The following is a 20,223-nucleotide window of genomic DNA, read 5'->3' as shown; positions in this document are numbered from 1 at the left end:
TGATTACACACTAATTAAAACATACTTATGAATATTATATTCCATTTCTGCCAATTGATCCCCCTAAATCTTACACACTGGTCCTTTAAATTTAAGAGCTTGTCAAGTTGGGAAACACTGCTAAGCATGTTCCTGTTATTTTGTCCACTCTGCTTTACCATTTTGAAGGTTTTTCTTTCAAAAGGATGCTTCTGCAACCAAAACCAACAGCAAATAGGTTCCTATACAATTCTGCAGTGTAGGTGCCTCTGAAATCTACAACTGTGTGTGTGTCAGTTAATGTATTTTCTTCATTCCTGTCCAGAGTGCACATAAAACTGAATGGCTCACAGAGCTGATGTTTATATAGCAAGAGATTGATTATAAACATCATAAACACAACCTCATTTCCTCTACAGGCCTCCAGCTGGTAAAATCTGTCTGTCTACATCCTGCTCACTGTTGAATTTCTCATACACTAGAGAACAAGGTGCTAAAATATGTGTTACACGCAAAACATGAGCCATTGTGGCAAATTATATTTCATTTTACCTCTTTTTTTTTTAATCCAGGAAAAAAATTCCTTTGTTGTAAAGTAATTTTCTGTAACCCAAACAGAATTTCACACGGTGTATTTCTGTAGTATGATAGCACACTGCAGATCTGCACACCCTTCCTCTTGCCCAGCCAATCTATTTGGGTATTCCCCTTTCTGTCATCATGTCACTATTATGGTTGTCCTCATAAAGAGAGGCATTTGAAAGTGCTTAATTAACTGAGAAGCTTTAATTAGCCATTATCGGGCAGAGGGTTGATGGAGAGGGAATTGCCGATGCCAAGCAGGAATCACCAGGATAAAGATGGCTGCATCATATTACTGGGGACCAACAGTCTGAACGGACAGGTTTTACTGGTTTGACAATGATAATCTATTTTTAGCTGAGTGTATATGTTTCTTAATGTATTTCTAATAATTAGTGAAAAACGAATTTTGCTAGATGAGAGAATACAAAATACAGAAAGTAGTTCAGCATAATGTGGAATGAAATGGTGAATATACATTGAATATGATAAACCATTACATTACTGAGGCTGTGAGAAGAATTTCATACTGTCCTCAGTGGCTTTTGAAGGAGCCTCTAAAGTCAGAAAATAACCCTGATGGCGTCACAGTGATGTCATCAGGGTTATCTGGGCTTGCACACTACAATTTTCAGTGAAAAAGCCAGCCTTACAATCCCAGGAACACAAAGTTTGAAGTTAAACTCAACTCACCCTAAACGTCGTCATATCTGAGCCTCTGTTGCATCAATTTTGACCAAAAAATCTGAACTTCATGAATGTGTAATAAGTTGCTGGAGTCCCGCTTTAAGTCGTAGCACTGTAACTAAAATTCTTTTTCAACGGAGTTGTGGCCAAAATTCATGCTACGTTAAAAATAAACTTCACAGGCATGCTAACAAAAGCACACGTTAAGTTAAGTATGAGGCGCCCTGGTGGCCTAATGGTTAAGGGGCGTACCATATAACCGCAATGTCCATAGCTTGATCCCCAACTGGGGGACCCCTGTTGCAAGCCCCAAATAACAGCAAAAAGCCAAAAAAATAATATTGAAAAACAAAAAAAGGAAAATGTTAGGTACAGCATATTGATGAAAAACTTTATTAGTAATTTAAATGAGACAATTGACATCATCTAAATCCATTAATTAATGTTTTCTTGACTGACTTTGTTTCCTTGCACTGCCTCACTGCAATCAAGACTTTACTAATTGCTAAACGTGTTAAACTCTTTTTTTCATGCTTTAACTTTGGTTGCAGCTCATGTCATGATTATTTAATGTAACAGAAAAAATACTTTAGGTTTGAAACCAAGTTTTCAGGGACTTTAACATTTGTAGTAAGTAAGCAGTGCTTTTAGTGTACATTATGATGACCTGAGGAGGCGACTTTATGTACTAAAAGTGTTTGATTATCCTTCTGTCGCAATGAAATAAGTTGCTTCAAGACTTTAAAGTTTTATTTATTTGACGTTTAAATATGCAACACACATAAAAATCTCTTGACATCTGACTTGCCATAAATCGTTTTTCCAATCTGTCATGTTCTTGTCAGACATTGATCCACACAATGATTTCTACTACTTGTTATTTGTCAATAATCATAAAAATGAAAGAGGAAAGTTTAGATTTAACAAACATAACATTTTGTTTAGACATTGGGATTTTTTGCCGCCACATTTATTTTACAAATGGACCATAGTCAAACTCAAGCAGATGTCTCCTCCAGACCGAGAGAGGGTGTGCATGGGTGAATTCCTGGTCCATCCCACTGCAGTCACCTCTCGCCGTGACCAGAGCGAGGGGCAGCGTCGAGCGAGCAGATGTCGGGATGTGGATGTCAGCCGAGGAATTCACAGTAATGGTGACCATGCAGGTGGAAAGAAGACCCGAAATAAAGAGATAAATCGGCTGGAAACAAGGGGGCTGTGGATGCAGATAACAGCACAACGCGACACCCATCAGTGTGATTTACAGTCCAGCCGGTGTTGGTTGGTGTTGGTGGCGGATTAATAACCAGTCATAAAGAAGAGGGAGGGGGATTGTGTATTGCAGGACAGTGAAGGCTCTGATAGAGGAAAGACGAGAAAGGGGGGAGTGTGTAAAATAGAGAGAGAGGGGACTAGATAAAGCCGGAGCCAGGATCATGAGCTTGGCATTGCCTTACGACTCCCTGTCAGCTCGGCCGAGTCCCAGCAGACGAGCTCAGGATTGGGAACGCGAGCAGCTAACTGTGCGAAGACTGTCCTCTCCGAGGGGTCTCGACCTCCTCACTCCTCCTCCTCTTCCTCGTCGGCCATCAGCAATCCCGGGCTACCTGCTGTCCCCCAGTCAAGAGCAAGAGGAGCATCTTCACCAGCAGCAGCAACGACTATCTTTGTCCGTTTGCTCAGAGGCCTCCCTGGCGCCCCCTGCACCTCCACCTGTGGGCGCTGCCCCACCTTGCTGCCGCCCAGTGGGAATCATGCACCTCCTGCGCCTGGGTCTCTTGGCCTTTAGCTGCCTCTTCTGGGCAGCTGGCTTGGCCCTCTTCACCCTGGGAGTGTGGGCTCAAATTTCTCTGGCGGACTACATGATGCTGTCCGCCAATCGCTACCCCAACGCCCCACTCATCCTGCTGTCCACAGGCGCCGCCGTCACCGCCTGGGGCTTCCTGGGTTGTCTGGGGGTGGCTGCAAACCTACCTTGTGTGCTAAGGGCTTACGGGTTCTTTCAGTTTGCTGCACTTGTAGCAGGTTTGGCAGCTGGACTCTCCGGCCTCTTCTACCGTGAAGACATTGCTGGAGGATTTCGCAGCGGCTTACAGCGAGCGGTGGCCGGCTACACAGAGGATGAAGGCCGTGCCGATGCCCTAGATAGCCTGCAGAGGGCTCTGGAGTGTTGTGGAGCTGAAGGTTGGCGCGATTGGCTCACTTCGGACTGGGCTATCCAACATATGACCTTCCCACCCACCGAGAACGGCACCTCAGTGTCCCTGCCGGACAGCTGTTGCGTGAGGCGTAAGGGCTGCAGGAACCGACCTCTGCCGTCAGACGATAGCGAAGGAGTGGTCGCTGCAGGAATCCATCCACGTGGCTGCTTCCGCAAAGTTTTCAGCTTGGTCAACGACAACGTCTTCCACATTGCTGCCACTGTGTTGGGATTGGCCTTCACCCAGATCGGAGGCATTGCCCTGGCGTGTCTGCTGGCCAACAGGCTGGCACCTAGACAACGTCGACGTGTAGTGGCACATTAATGATTAGTTTAAAAAATGAGGCAAGATACACCAAGGATCGACTTTTGGATTGAGCAATGCCCTTTGAGTGTAATAGAGTTGCAGAGTGGGAGGCGGAGGGGTTTGGGCGTTCATTTTTACATAGACAGTGTCAGATGACAGGCATTTGGAGCACTGCCACGACTTAGATGTGCATGAAATACATCTGTACATATAATTTAAGGGGAAAAACTCCAAGGAGCATGTTGGTAAGAAACATTGAATCATAGAGCTTTCAATTCTGTTGCGTGCAATACTAATGGTGAGACTAAACCTGAAAATACCTCCAGCAGTTTGAATCAATCCACTTTTGGTTTCTGGGTCAACTGTTGATGAAATATGGCACAGTGTTTTCTGATTTTTTCTGAATTTGCTACAGCTGTGATTTGCACCTCTGAGCAGCCTCTTCTGCATAGAAACGTCAGCTGAGGCTCATGGGTATCATAGCGTTTAGAGCCATCTGCCATCAAACAGACAAAAAAATACATGATTCCTCAGAAACAAAGATGAAACCATTAAAACTGATAGTCACGACATAAACCTATAGTATTGTTAAATTGTACTGGAGACATATGTCTTTTCTATATTAAGCAACATTGAGGATATCGTCAAAAGAAAATGTTCAAATGGGCATTTACAGCTGTACAAAAAATGCTTCTGTAATCAGCGTCTCCTCTCACTTAACAGCTCTGTTACACTCAATGTTTGCCTGCTGCACAGATTTGAAAAAAATGCCTCTTTTATTCAGTGATAATAGGAGGAATGGGCGGGGTGGTGGAGGGGGAGTGTGCTGTGTGTGAAATGGGGGAGAGGTCAGACTTGGCAACAGAATTAAAATGAAAACATTAGATAACAGTACTGTGAGGCTTTCCTTCCTGATTTCCTGGCATTTGATTTCTGAAATGTTAAAAAAAGGCATGAATTCATATGCTTCATGTATGGAATGTATATATATGATGATTATGCATAAAAAAAACTATGATTTAGAGTTGAAATACTCTTTAATCCCTTCTCTTTTCAACTTATTTACTACATTTCACCACTGAAAATGCACAAAAAATGTTCACCAGCAGTTTTTCTCATCAAACAATTCAATCTGGCTGTGTTTAACAGATGTTTGCATTATCCATTTTGGGTTTTTTTGCATTACAAGGACTACACTGGGCTATAATGGTGCTTTAGACAAGAGCTTAATAATCACTTATTACTGTCTGTGATATTTTGTGCCATTCATACATCTGACAAGCTCTAATAATGTTTACTGTGTGTTTTGGTGAGCGATGGTAAGATTGACTGCTTTTAAAATGGTTTATTTCAGGTGTCACTGTGTTGTTAGACTTTGTAGCACAAGCCTGAAGCACAAGTTTATCTTAAACCACAACATTTTACGAATGACTTAACTTCAAAAATGCTCACAAGCATTGGCATGACCCAAACATGAAACACTGAGGAGAAGTTTAGACTAGATCAGCATTTTTTTTTTGGCTCTTCTTCGACATCAGATTTTAGAAATTCAAAGCAGAGCAGATTTACTTTCTTGCTAAGAGTTACATAAGAATATTGATACCAATCACATATTTTTTCACTTTTGTTCAATCCATATAAAAAACAAAACAAACATGTGTTAAAGATGTGTGTGTTGACTTAATGTGTTAATTATTGAGCTTTAGATGTGCTGGTAGGCGGATATATTACTTTTGGATCGAGCCACACGCTAGTTTTTCTCCCGTTTCCAGTTTCCCGTTTCTAAGCTAAGCTAAGCTAACTGGTTGTTGGTTTTAGCTTCAGTTAGCATTCAGACATGAGAGTGACATCTTTTTTTTTTTTTTTAAATCCAGCTCTCAGCAAGAAAACAAACAAAAGTGTATTTCCAAGATGTCACAACACTACTTAAACTCTTACATAATGTTCAGGTCCAATTTGACCCATTTTTACAGAAAAAAACACACTAAACACCATTATTATAGACTGAAATTATACGATTTTATGACCCAGAATACTTTTTTTGAGCATTTCAACTTTTTTGTGCAGCTGCACATTTTTACACTTTGTATTTGCACATACTGTAAACATAATTCATACATCATTTATAAATCACCAAAAAAAAATGTTTCTTGACATTCATTGAAATCATTTGCCATGGTCTACTGTTTTATAACATATGACCATAATATACTGTGATTGTGAATATTTTTTCTCCATAAACAAAGTGTAAAACATAAAGAATACGCTTTCTCTGCTCTCTGAAAGCTTAATTTAGGATTAATCACCAGTTTGTTTATGACTGTTGAGGTTTAGATTTGTGATTCAGACATTTGGTATAAAGACTAATTATATCTAATAATGTATTAAGTATGTAAGGGTTCATTTTTCTTCTCATATTGTTGTTATGTGTGTTATGAGATTACCGTATGCACTGACATCATACAAATAGACAAAGACACCTTCCTCCCCGCTACATTATAACACATTTCACCTTTCCATAGGACATTTTTTATTGCTCTTGTAATTGTAATGTATAATATTTATCCCACATACTGTACAGTAATGTTTCATCTATTCTAATAATCATGTACTGTGGAAACAAGCATGACTGAAACTGTATATCTGTCAACAATGAACATCAATAAAAATCTTTCCCTCATTACAGATTATGATATTGATTTGATGCCGGAATATCAAGGTCTGCTGCCCTTGAATATATTAAAAATGGCAACAGCCTTTATGTAATGTAATGTAGTATGTAAGCAATCAAATAACATACAGTACAGCGATGGTAAAGGCACATAATGTCTAATAAACATCTTGTGACTTGCCAGAATCTTGTACAGTTTGAGTTTTAATGAGAGTTTTTCCTCTTTAAACTGAAAATAAGTGAATCATTTATCCCTCAACTTTATAGGTGGCAGATTTGAAGCTGCTGTCTGCATTTTAAAGACCTCAGAAACAAGTCTGGAGCTTTATTTTACGAGAAAGGCCATGCTGGAAGTGTGCCAAAGTACTAAATTCTCTGCAGTAGATGGTGGCGGATCGATCTTTATACTGAGACCTCTGGCCGGGTAAATCTGAAATTATGGCTAACTGAATGACATCTCATTTCTACCACCTGAGACAAAGGTGATTAGATCTGCCCTTGAAGGGAGACAACAGATACAGACGCACTGCTGAGCACGATGACACACAACAGTCTGACCCAGCATTGATTAGTTTATGGAGCAGAAAATCATGAACTATATCCTGTGGTCGAAGTGGGTAATCATATGATATGAGGCAGATTTTCACACATTTGCAGCACAGTTTATCTTAAAACTCACATATATCAATGTTCAGAGACAGAAAAGCGTTGAACCATGGCCTCTAAACAATTTTCATGACCTAATCATGGTATTGATTAACCTACATTATGCTCTGTGCTTGTGGATGATTCCTGTCTGATTACACTGTCCTTGTTTAACCTATTTTTTTCTCGAGCTTGCCACATCCCCACCATCTGTTTCATCACACAAAAGATGAGCTACAAAACACATTCGAGCTACACCTTAAGTCAGGGAAACCACAAAGGGCATTTTGCTCACAATACCTCTGAAAACTATTTTGGGTTGGGCACTTGGGCTGCTTTACTGTGCACTATTTGTTACTGGCACTGTACTAAAACATCTGGTCACCAGAAGGAACACAAAATGACTGCAGAATAGTGCAGAGGAAGTCTCTATCAGATCTGTATGGCCTCAAAAGCTCTCCCCAAAGATAAAGAGAAGAGAACCTGCAATAACATACTAACCTACATTACATAATATATTTAGGTTACAACCTTTGAAACCCCAACCAATTCTTAAAATATCATAGAATCAATTCTCACATTTCTATCTTGAATATATGAAACCTTTAATAACACGTCAAGTGGTTTTGTATATTTAAAACACTGTGGTGTCCCTGAACTTTTCAGGATTCGAAGCTGCTAAAATAAATGTGACTGTGGGCTCTCTGCACAAATGGGTGTGTCATTAAAGCCTATGCAAGCCTCCTGAATCTGATAACAACACGGATACCTCTTATATGGTCACGGTCTTTGGCTGGCAGCTACTTGAGGAATTCATAAACCCACCCTGTGATGATAAATGTCTCAAACCCTGGGAATCTAACAGCTTGGATATGTCTAATTTTGCCCTGTGAGTTTGTCCATTTTTGTTGTTAAGTTAAGAGTGTGCGGCAAGAAAACTAAAGTGTAATTCTGGGGAATTTCATCCACATTGTGTCAGTAGTTGTTTTTACAATATTTAAATGCTTCTAAAATTATGAGACATGGATTTACTGTGGAGGAACGTGTGGGACTCCGCGCTTTATCTCTACTCTCCGCCTCTTTAAGTCTGCCCTTCAGCTGACAACCTTCGGTCCTTTGCAGTTTGCACAGCAGTCTGTGCTCTGCCCCACATTTTTATTTGGCAATTCTCACAACCGCCGCTCGCCCGTCGCTGCGTAAAAGCCGCTGCGCTGCGCTTGGAAATGTAGTTGTTTTGCGCACGCCGGGGTCTCCAAAATGGACCTAAAATCCGAGCTCCTCAAGTCTATCTGGTACGCTTTCACATCGCTGGACGTCGAGAAGTGCGGGAAAGTGTCCAAATCGCAGTTAAAGGTAAGCAGGAATGTATGTAGGCGTTTGAAGATCAGGAAACTGAGACCGAGGGGCGTCCACTGGACAACACAGGAGCAGCTTGTACCTGTGTATTTGACCCATTTTTCCTTTACTTTTAACTTTGCGTTGGTTGAAGTCCAACCAGACTCCATCAGGTTCTATAGCGTCTTTATATTTTGTGAAATACAAGGTTTATGAGCGAATTAGTGTTGCAATTTGAAGAGCAGTTATCACCAAATGTTTGTCAAAGTCAAATATTTGAAAAAGCTTGAAAAATAGTTCTTCCAACAGACACGTAACCTGCTCAGATTGGAGGTGAGGTGGCCAGTTTTAGCTTCAAACTGAAAGCCCAACCTCTCCCTGTGGCTCAGAAGTTTAAATATTGACACAACACCACCACTGTCAGTGTTTTTAGTAAAAGACAAGACAGACATCAGCAAGAAGAGATCTTATTTTGACATCTTTCCCTTCAGTAAATGTTATATTTGTCTCTCTTGTTGCTTTCCGTCCAGTTCCTACACGCCTGACTGAGCCCCCATAGGTGAGAAGAATCCAAGGAAATAGCAGAAAGCTGTCCTGACACGCTTAGTCTCTGAGGAATAGCTGTCTGTGCTTGTATCTGTGTGTGTTTGTGTGTTTGTGGATATTTGAAGAAACATGCGCAGCCTGAAAGTGCAAAGGCCATATTGGAGACTCTCTGCTGACCTTGACATATACACAGAGACATCACACCTTCTATATATCTATAAATATATCTGTGTTTGTACTTCAGGTGCTTTCCCACAACCTATACACAGTGCTCAACATCCCACATGACCCCGTGGCCCTGGAGGAGCACTTCCAGGACGATGATGACGGGCCGGTGTCTAATCATGGCTACATGCCCTACCTCAACAAATATATACTGGATAAGGTACTGTGACTTTCATAAATCACCTCTGCAGCTGTGTCCTTTGTCCCAGTCATCTTGACGCACTTTCCAGGTTTAGATTATGTAAATGAGTGGCAGGAAATGCCAGTAAACAATACATTTATGACCACCGACAAACATATACATGATCTTTAAAGCAGATACTGTTATTAATAATGGATAATGGATAGTACAAATAAAAAATTGATGATTATGACACTTTTTTCTGTCAATGATTCCCCAAACGTGGTTATTTAAGTGTTTGTGACCAAATTGACAAAAATATACATACTGAACCAGGATATTTTACTTTTACTGTAAATTTTCTTACCAAATGTGACAGTCAGTATAAGACAACGTTAACTTTTGAACTGTAAACTGTTCATAACATGTAAGTTGTTTATCTTTATTTATCTTTAACTCAATTGTCCATCCGTCCTTTTTAGAGGTATTTAAGAACCTCTACTGGGCTGTTTTAAGGAGTCTTAAGTTGTCTTAAGGATGTAATATTTTATGTGACTATATGAGAAATTTCATGAATGATTTACACTGCAGTTTTTTTCACTCTGATAGTGTCATGTATTTTTTAGACATATATTTTTGTGATGTCTGCTTTATGTTGTTTGTCTGTTATCATCATTGTTGCTGCCCATCTTGGCCAGGACACTCTTGAAAAGGTTTTCCTGATTTTAATAAAGGTTAAATAAAATAAACAAATATTACATTGATAATAATAATAATAGTAAAAATAACACAAGTTATAAAATACACAGGTATATGCTATGAAAAATAAGGGTCAATAAAAAATGTGGGACCAATATATCTGCAATAATCCAAAATAAAATGATAATACTAATATTATTTAGCCTTTTTAAAACATGAATTTATATGTTTTCGACTTGTTTTTAAAGATTTACATCTTTAGGACTAACATAGAGTTGTTTTTGGTCTTTTCATGGGATTTGTTGGCAATGAGAAAAATAAAGAATATCATCATCCTTACCCTTTGAGTTCCTCTTGTTTCCCGTAACATTCCCCACCTTTATATTACTTAAAACAGTTTTGAAATATTTGTAACATCTACGCACTTAATATCTATCATTCACTGGCTCATGAGCTTTATTGGGAAATATTTCTCAGAAGCAGAGTGTTTTTAGTTAAACCTCACTGGGTGGAGCGTTCCATGAATTGGGGTGAGGGTTAGGAGAAATAAATAATCTCATTGGTTGAGAGATTTATTCATTTGAAGTCACGAGTTTTAATCCAGAGTCATAGAAGTTTCAGTCGTGACAAACGTTTTTGTGCTTGCCAGGTCAAAGAGGGGATGTTCGACAAGGAGAAGTTTGATGACCTGTGCTGGACGATGACCATGAAGAAGAACTACAAGGGGGTACCAAAGGAGGCTCTGCTTTCAGAGAGAGACTGTTTCAAACTCTTCTGTTTATTCAACCTCCTGTCCGAGGACCGCTACCCACTGGTGATGATACCAGAGGAGGTAAAAGACACAGATGTGGACAGATGTGTCTCATTAAGTTGTTTTGAGATTGCAATTTTCTTTTGTGGTTTGATGTTTAAAACAGGATTTTATGGCAGGATGTTGGGAGCGACTAGAAAAAGGATTTAATTGAGACCTGATTGACTAGAGGTCGACTGAGGAGACTCAAAATCCATGATACCTTTTATGTGATGGATTGTTTTCTCCTCTGAGTGAAAAATACAAACAGTTTGACACTATGGAAATACAAAAGGGACATATTTTGAGATAAATAATGTAAATAAGTGCAAAAATTAAGTTCTTCATATTCAATAGGCAGATAAAGATAGATGGGGTTATAAATATCTCAGGAACAGAAGGCAACAGTTCAGTTATCAGTTATATGAGGCACTTTCGTTGTGATTAGATCATTTCCTGAATGAAACATTATCCTTTGTATCAGCGTTTACCAACTTTTTTTGGCTTATGACCATTTAAAATTAAGCTATGTGTGCTCCTGAACCCTATATCAAAGACTCTGGCCTTAGTATGCACAGGAGATGTGAGTAGTTCAGACATAAAGCGGAAGAATCGCGTATTTCACAGGAAGAAAGGAACAATTATCGATAAGTAGTCAGAAAAAAATGACAGAATTATGTGGAAACTCGATTTTTCTTATCACTTAAAATATCTGGTGACATTTAGAGTTTTCTTTGTGACCCCGTGAGAGGACCCGACCCTCAGGTTAGGAACCACTCCTCTTTATAAACCAAGCTGCAACGATTAGGCAATTGACAGAAAATGAATCTGCAACTATTGTGATAATTGATTAATCAGTGCAGTCATTTTTTATGCAAAAATGATGAGAGTCATACATGAGAGCACACTGAAGATCTCTGGACTGTTGCTCAAATGAAACAAGACATTTGAAGGCATCGTCATGGGTTGTGGTAAATTATATCGGACATTTTATACACAAAGCTATTATCGATAAATGCAGAAAATAATCTGCATATTAATCATTAATGACAATAATCATTAGTTGCAGCTCTTCTTGTATCTCAGCAAAGTCTGACTGCTTGACATTTTTTCACAGAAAAAAAAAGCAAGTGCAAGTAAGTAAGTTAATGAGGCTCTTCCTTCCTGCGCTTCCTCCATAATGCTTTTGGTTTCCTGTAGACACAGTCAAAAATAAATCGCTTTTGTCCTGTCAGCACAGTAGCCTACCCCTGATAAGCTATATGTTAGAGAGATACACTGACACAACATGTCAGCATACTGTCAGTATCAGAAAATAACGGTTAATCTCCACACTTATATTTACTGCTGATATTTGTTTAATTGTGGAAGTAAATGTAAAAGTTATAATGTTTTCTTCACTCAGGTGGAGTATCTACTCAAGAAAATCTCCACAGCGATGAGCCAGGAGTGGGATGGGAAGCCCTTGGAGGACTTAATATCCCAAGATGCTGTAGTTCGGGAAGAGGGCATGTCTGTTTGGACCTTCCTGGAGCACATGGGTGCAGGCCGGCTGTTGAGGGTCACCAGCGCTGAGGCCTTCAGTCTGGCGCTGGACGAGGTCTATCTGGAGATGTATCACAATGTCCTGAAGAGGGTGAGACTTTAGTTTGTATCTCCCTGCCTTTTGTAGCCACTCTGTCTGCTTTCTTGTCTTTGTTCTTAAACCCCGTCTCCTGTTCGCAGGGCTACATGTGGAAAAAGGGGCATGTACGCAGGAACTGGACTGAGCGCTGGTTCGTGCTGAGGCCCTCCTCCATGGCTTATTATGTCAGCGAGGACTTGAAAGACAAGAAAGGAGAGATCCAGCTGGATAAGAGCTGTGTCATAGAGGTCAGTGAGGAAATGTAGAGTAAACTTTGCACGTTAATTACTGTATATAGAAGGACGAACGTTATCAGGAATCAGAGACAGGTTTATTGCCAAGTAGGTTTGCACATGCATTGAATTTGTCTTGTTGTTGTGGTGCATAACAATAAAAAAATAGAGGGTGAGAGAAAATACAACTACCACAAAAGACAGGTGATATAAACATATAAATACAATTTTACAATTAAAGAAGTAAACATAGTAAAAATACAGTATATTCTCAGTGAAAAGAGCTGTTGAGTTTAGAAAATATTGTGCAAGATATTGCACAATATTGACAGGATGCTTTGAACATGTTCAATCAAAGTCCTTTGCAGTGTCAGAAATCCCCTAATTCTTGCATTTATGATAAATTATGTAAACAGCAAACTAAACTATGTAAGATGTGCTAAATCTTCTAAATTTTCTAAATCTGCCTGCCTCTTCTTTATGTTTCAGCCTATTGCAGACAGAGAGGGGAAACGCTGTTTGTTTTGTGTGAAAACCCACAACAAAACCTACGAGATGAGTGCTTCTGACCAGAGACAGAAGGTCGAATGGACTCAAGGTGTGTTGGTGTGTATAAGTAGACAAAACACACATTTTAACTGCATTGATACATTATGTGTGTGATCACTTGTGTGTTGTGCTTGTAGGCATTTTAAGATTCCTGTTTATGATGACTGTGGTGATTTATTTATGGATTACAGGCATAAAAACAAAAATCCAAGGGACAATATGTTAAAGTGAAAACATTTATTATTAGTCTTTGGTGCTAAGCGCTCATTGTCAGCTAGTCAGTGTGTTTAGTCCCGTCTGTTCTTTTATCTTGGTTTCAGCACTAGATCAAAGCAAAAGTCTCTTTAAGAAAGGGGATATATCATGCACATTACCAAGTCTATATTTTTATTCTGGGGCTCTACTGGAATATCTTTGCATGGTTTACAATTCAAAAAATCCTTATTTATCTCATACTAGTCCTTTATGCAGACCCTCAGTTCAGCCTCTGTCTGAAACAGGCTGTTTTAGCTCCTGTCTCTTTAAGACCGCCCTCCCGATGAGCCTGCTCTGTTCTGATTGGTCAGCTTCCAGAAGCTGCCTCTAGGATTTCACTTCTTTTTCTCAATATTTACTCAAAATGTCAACTTCTCAAATACACACTTAGATGTTCGAGCCCAAATCCAATCCGAAATATGCGAGTGGCCAACGTAAACAACCAATAGAGCAACCTTAGCAACGACCTTAGCAACAAAGGCAACGTAATGGATGGCCATTTGTGGGCATGCGTGAACAATCTGATGTTAGTTTGATGGGGAAATAGAAGTAACTTTGCAGACAAAGCATTAAACATACACATCCGACATTATAACAGTATAAAAGTGACAGAAAAACATAAGAAGCATGTTATGTCTACTTTAAAGATGATTTTAAAGATGAGATGCCTCCCAAAAGTAACAAAGTTTTACATTCAGTTCACTGTTGAACACTAGTACTCACTCGGCATCTTACACCTGAATAAATCACTAGCAGAACCGCCTTTGTTGGCAATTTCCTTTATTTTTTGGTGGAAACTATGGGGCCACCAGGAAATAACTCTCTTTTATCCATCATAAAAATAAAAATCTGTGTGTGTGTGTGTGTGTGTGCGTGTTATATTTCCAGCCATTCAGACAGCCCTCCGTCTCCAGAGTGAGGGCAAGTCTTCCTTTCACCAGGAACTGAAACTGAAGAGACGGGTCCAGCGGGAACACAGCCAACGGGAGCGCAGCCGGAGCAGTTGCAGCAGCCGGAGCAGCCAATCGGACGACTCGAACATCCAAGACATGGAGAAGTTGGAGAAAGAGAAAGACAGACAGGATCTAGAGATAGAAAACATCATCCAGGTAAGAGAGGAAGAGGCTCACTAAGATATCTGTTTATCTTGGAGGTAATTTTTCTGATTTAAAAATGTCAGTCAACCATACAATTCATTTTTTAATATATCATTACATTTTCAAGTAAAATGTCATCATATCAACTAATTTATGTGTCAGATAAAAATAAAATCATCTTCCAGTATGACCATATTTCTGTAATGTGGTGTTGCTGTGCTGTTAAAGATGTAGTTACCTCTCCTGCCATGTCTCAGTAATGCACATTGAGTAGATATATGTATACAAAATGTACTAAATATCTGTATCTTCTTGCAGCATGCACGTGAATTGGAAACCCGGCGAAGGGAGGCAGAGGAGAGAGAGAGGAGGAAGCAGAGGGAGGTGCAGATGGAGCTGGAGAGACAGCTGAGAGAGGCGGAGATGGTACGATAAAGTTTGCCAGACGACAACATTTATTTACAGTTTTCAGAAATGGGATTTAGAGTCCATCCCATTGGCTTTGATCTCAGCGGCAAAATGTCGGCATTATAAAATTCAGACATAACCTTCAATGATTTTTAGTGTTTTTAGTGGAAATGGTACTTACATTCCTGGAAAAGGTGATTCGGGAATAGGCCAGTTCTTTCCATTCAGTTGGTGTGTGTGTGTGTGTGCATGTGCGTTCTCCCAGTTGAGAGACAGCATGAAAGCAGAGATGCAGCAGAGGGCAAGGGAGGCTGAGCAACAGAAGAAAAGGATCCAAGAGTTGGAGCTGACGCAAAGGAAACTGGAGGCTGCTCTCAACATGGAGATCCAGGCTCGACTGGAGGAGGAGAGGGCTAGGCAGGAGCTGGAAAGGTAACACACACACACACACACACTCACACACTATCACCCTATAATCAAACCAAACCGTAAAGAGATTCATAGTTTATTCTCCTCCCAAGGTTGCTGCAGGCTGAAGACGAGAAGAAGAAGCAGTTCCAGCTCCTCCAGGAGCAGCAGATGGCCTTGCAGAGCCTCAGCTCCATACAACAGGTAGCCTCAGGTGGCGGTATGAAGGATGATGCCCCCTCGGCCCTCCATTCGGCCTCTCAGGAGCTCCAGGATCTGCGTGCATCTCGCCAGAGGAGCCACCAACACCTGGAGGTGAGAAAGAAAGAGGCAGTGAATCAAAGCCAGCAGCATAGGATTTAATACTATTTGTATTATATGTTAAATACTGTTTGATCCTCTGACTTCAGGAGATACAGGAGAAGCTGAGGAATGCGAGTCAACACGTCCGGCACTGGAACGTCCAGCTGAACCGCCTGATGACACCAATCACTCCTGGAGGTGCATTACACTCTTTGTCTTATTTATTTGGGTCTGATCTAAAGGGCAACATGGTGACTTAACATTTATTCATTAACAATGGATCAAATAACTATGTGTAATTTGAAGGGGATCACTTTAAGTGACAAATCCACAGAGGACTTTCACCTTACTCTGCAGTTTCCCTCAGCTAACTGGATCATTTTAGCGTCTCTCGGCTCATTGTTTTAGTATTATGGTCTGACACTTTACTGTTTTGATTCACCCTCACTGCTTTTATCAGCCCCCTTTCCAGCCACAGCGGGCAGCTGATTTCAGCAGAAAAGCTTTGATTAATCCACTGTACACTACCTGCCCTGCATGAAACAGCAGGCAGACAAAGCTAGCAACTAGCTTGATATTTCCCTCAGGATTAAGTAGAGACGAAAACAGAGCTACAAGGAGTGCAAATATTGGGCTTGCATTTGTCCGGTGGCCAAAAACACAAGTTCAAATGACTGGTTAATGTTGCTCAATGTCTGCTGGATGTGTAAACAGGCAGCTGTTTGCTAACCGGTTCACCACAACAACTTTATATGGTGATAATGCTCTAAGTTTGTGTTTAGAACTTGTTCTGCTGCCCACAAGCTTTAAAAATAGACCATACTTAAGCTGAAAGGGCGGTGTTTACACTCAGAAAAGATGACCTGTCAAAGAGTAAAACTGAATTTCTACCAGCTCCAAGGACACTCTTCTATAACTGAGCCTGATTTCTTATCTTTCATAAGGTCAAATAAACATAATTTTGTTTTTATTGATGTTGTTTACGCAAATAAAAAGACGGTTAAAGTATGAAATCCAGTTTATGGTCACTAGAGGTTTTGGAATCACAATTTTAAATTTAAATATTTTAATATTTTAAAATGAATCATTTTTAATTTTCTCAAAATTAAACAGCACAGTTAAGTAGTAGTTGAGTATGTGCGTCACTACATCTCTGTCTATGTTGACTCACTGTACACATAATGAAAGTAGCATTCAGAGAACACATATCGCTGACAAAGATACATTATCCCATAACTTGTTTTTAATATAATAATATGAAATATTTTTCAATGTGCATCTGGATCCAGATCTGCATTAAAATACAGTCATGGTTTACATATGCTAGTTTTTTCCATTCAAATAAGTGCATCAGTTCATGAGAAGATACTGAACACATTAAAAATGTCCAATCTTGCAATGTTAACAAATATTTTTTAAAAACTGTATCTAACTATGCACCAAATGTAATTAAACTATTTCATTCAAAACATTTTTGAGATATCCAGCCAACAAACCAACAAACAATCTGAACCAGAACATAATCTCTTTATGGAGGTAATTATACTGTTATTATACTGTACAATCAGTCTTTGAAGTAGCTGTGCTCATATATCAGTGAACATAACAAAGTTCAAATGTTTGTTTTGGGTTTTTTTTAGAACGTTTGGATCATCGCCTATCATCAAAAAATACATGTCCCAAAAAGGAAGGCGCTCTGGCCAGTAACGAGTTTATCTCTAAATTCAAGATAAGAGCCGATCAGGACATCCAGATATCCGGAGACAACGAGACACTCGAGGAGCAGATGGAGGCCGTAAACCTGTCAGACGGGTCAGAGGAATCGCTTGAGAAATCCAACGGACAAATATGATGATCACCGGGTTGAAGGTTAAGGGAAACCAGTTTTCAAATCGACAAGTTGAAAAATGAGTTATGTAAGACGAGCGTTGTATTTATATTTTGAGATGCACACTAAGATGGAGGCCTACAGTATGATGACAAGCACACTGTAATGCAGGATTTGATGAAAACACATTTGAATAAGATCAAGTGAGATTTACAGTTTTGTACAATAAAGTTTATGCGTTAATAATGTGTTGTGATGTTTGTGCTTTTCTTTCTCTACACTTGTCTCCGTTAACATGAGACATCCTGAAAGATGTCTTTAATGTGACTCTATATTAACTTACTTGTCGCCTATCGCTCCTTTTTCATGGAGCAAAGGCTGTTGACCACAGTCCACCACAGTCGGGTTTTCCTCTCCAACTGTTTCCATGTCAGCCTGCTCTATTTGATGTCCGTCTCAAGGTCCCTACGCCAGGTGTTCTTGGGCCGGCCTATCTCTCTTGTGCCTTCAGGGTTCCTACCTGGTGGTGCTGGTATTGGGTTTCTTCTGTTGATCTCCTCTTCCATTGGTTGTTGGTCCATTCTCTGTCAAAGATCATTGCTGCTGATGGTATCTGACCAGTGGATGTTCAAGATCCGCCTCAGGAAGCTGTTGATGAATGTTTGTACTTTCATCATTGTGGTCTTGGTTGATCCGTAGAGGTTATATATACTTTATATTGACTTGCATTAAAATCATTCAGGAGATAGAATATATTTTAAATTGATGAGCAGTTTTCTTCTCTCCAAAGGTGTAAACTGATAACTTACAAGAAGCTATATAAATAATAAATGTGTAAAAAACATTTAAAAAGTGCAGATATAAAAAACATTGCACCCTACTGAAGGCTTTACTTTTCTGTCCACTTTGCCTGTCTTTAAACAAATCTTTATTTTCAGTAGGTTTGATGTTTGGTATTCAAAATTAGATTTTTAGAACAAGATACTGAATGGTAGCACCGGACTGATGAATCGATGGGCTGATATTATCTTATCACAGATAAAGTATGTCGGCTGATAACAGACAACAAATTGTAGTACGGAAATGTCAGACGTGTGACGTAATTTAAATACCATCGCCTTTATCCTCTAGAGAGCACTTACAAGTTTACTTTTCAACTGTAAAATGTCCAACTTAGTACATATCCTGGTTATAATTCTTTAATAGCCAAATTTAAGGGCTTCCTATAAAAAAATGTTTGTATTATGTATTTATATAAAAAGAAGAAGGTTGGTTAGGTTGAGCTCAACTGAGCAGAATCTAAGAAGTTAGGAGTGTAATTAAAATAGAAACATTACATTAACAAGGAACAGATCATTATTGAAATAATAATAATAACGCAATAAATATATGAAAATAAAATTCCTTTATTCATTTTTAGCTATAAAACAAAAATAAAGCCAGAAATTCCTTCTGGACAACAACATGGAACATCTCTGGTAAGAAAAAAGATAAATGAAGGATTCATTGTAACACGTTCAAGCAATAAGACGAATAAGAGCAGCTGATTTAAGCTGAAAATGTCAGATCAAGGAGTCAGATCAGCACTTTTATTAATGACATCTGTGTTACAGCCAAATGGCAGGTTGATTAACTCCTGGTTAATCCCAGAATATGAAGGGATGTAATGACAGAAAGGAGAGTGGGGTGGAGAGAAGGAATAAGAACCAACATATGACAGATTTGAACCCATGTCCTTAAAGGCCACCTGAAGTATTCTTGCGCTTGATCTAAATAGTTGAGCTATCAGTTATGGAGAGGAGAACAAATGACAATGAGCTCCACCCATGATAAATCTAATGATAAATTATCTTGTCATCTCAAGTATTCAGCCTTTTGTTTTTTTCAAGATCACAAGATAATTAAGTTTCGGTCTCTCAGTCCATTTCTATGTGGACAGAGAGACCGAAACTCTCAGTCCATAGAGAAATGCACAGCCTGTATTCAAAAACTGTGCCTTTAAACGAGCCGTTTGGACTTCTGCAAGGTTGTGATGTCACAACTACTGTATATGCTCAGTGTTTGCTTTGAAAGGGCGGCCTGCCCTTCCAACCGGACCCCAAGCCCCTCCTGAAAGAAACAAAATATGTTTATTAATGTTATTTACCTAATTTATGTGCATTTGTTTCATTTCAGCTCAGTCTCCACTGTGTTGTGCTAGTTTCTCTCCTCTGCTCTCTGTGTTTTACCGGGGGCGGGGCTTAGCCCCTCCACACACAGGGGAGCAGAGGAGAGACAGTTGCAGAGGAAATGCTGCGCAGTTGTTGGATGTCAAGAAGCAAATTTGTCATTGCACAGCCTTTCAAAGTTTGCATAACATTATCCTGAGCGGTGGCCATCACAATTTATTTGTGAGTTTTACCCTGAGTCCTGGTTTTACCTAGCTACAGGCTAGGTTACAGTCCATTACCTGTGGTTGGCCTTGGCGTTACTCAGAAAAGAGGAGAGGGGCATTTAGACACAAAACAGCCTGTTCTTGATAGAGCTCCAGAGAGACCATTAAGAGAGGAGTTGTAAAACTATATTGAGATGGTTTTTGATACTTAAAACAACAAAAAACGTATTCTTATGGATATCAAGACTTCAAAGAAAACACAGGAAAATTGTAATATATGGGACCTTTAAAATCATAACCTATTTTGACCGGAAGATGGCGCTGCAGCAGGTAAGAGCCGAAAAATCACCCGGAAGG

The 20,223-nt window shown here is 39.6% G+C and overlaps 2 protein-coding genes across 2 annotated transcripts; both read left to right on the top strand.

Annotated features, from left to right (window-relative positions):
* The first annotated feature begins 1,125 nt into the window (after positions 1–1,125).
* LOC137176071 (tetraspanin-7-like) lies at positions 1,126–3,865 on the top strand. The gene has a single exon (XM_067582126.1). The coding sequence runs from the start codon at positions 2,685–2,687 to the stop codon at positions 3,771–3,773; it is 1,089 nt and encodes a 362-aa protein (XP_067438227.1). The 5' UTR covers positions 1,126–2,684; the 3' UTR covers positions 3,774–3,865.
* A 4,049-nt stretch (positions 3,866–7,914) lies between these two features.
* On the top strand, positions 7,915–17,740 carry def6c (DEF6 guanine nucleotide exchange factor c). Its single transcript, XM_067581784.1, has 12 exons — positions 7,915–8,424; positions 9,197–9,337; positions 10,647–10,829; positions 12,193–12,423; positions 12,513–12,659; positions 13,134–13,242; positions 14,337–14,557; positions 14,864–14,971; positions 15,219–15,385; positions 15,475–15,676; positions 15,772–15,862; positions 17,305–17,740. The coding sequence occupies exons 1-12, from the start codon at positions 8,329–8,331 to the stop codon at positions 17,514–17,516; spliced, it is 1,908 nt and encodes a 635-aa protein (XP_067437885.1). The 5' UTR covers positions 7,915–8,328; the 3' UTR covers positions 17,517–17,740.
* The last annotated feature ends 2,483 nt before the right edge of the window (positions 17,741–20,223 follow it).

This window comes from Thunnus thynnus, chromosome 23 (genome assembly GCF_963924715.1).
Source record: "Thunnus thynnus chromosome 23, fThuThy2.1, whole genome shotgun sequence".
NCBI classification, from domain to species: domain Eukaryota; kingdom Metazoa; phylum Chordata; class Actinopteri; order Scombriformes; family Scombridae; genus Thunnus; species Thunnus thynnus.
This window is presented reverse-complemented; position numbering and strand designations above follow the sequence as displayed.

What these genes read in the sequence shown, in the direction of transcription:
- def6c (XM_067581784.1), top strand. Translation starts at nt 8,329, where the DNA reads ATGGACCTAAAATCCGAGCTCCTCAAGTCTATCTGGTACGCTTTCACA. An exon ending in TGTCCAAATCGCAGTTAAAG is followed by an intron (nt 8,425 to 9,196) that starts GTAAGCAGGAAT and finishes TTTGTACTTCAG; the next exon opens with GTGCTTTCCCACAACCTATA. An exon ending in ATAAGAGCTGTGTCATAGAG is followed by an intron (nt 12,660 to 13,133) that starts GTCAGTGAGGAA and finishes TTTATGTTTCAG; the next exon opens with CCTATTGCAGACAGAGAGGG.
- LOC137176071 (XM_067582126.1), top strand. Translation starts at nt 2,685, where the DNA reads ATGAGCTTGGCATTGCCTTACGACTCCCTGTCAGCTCGGCCGAGTCCC.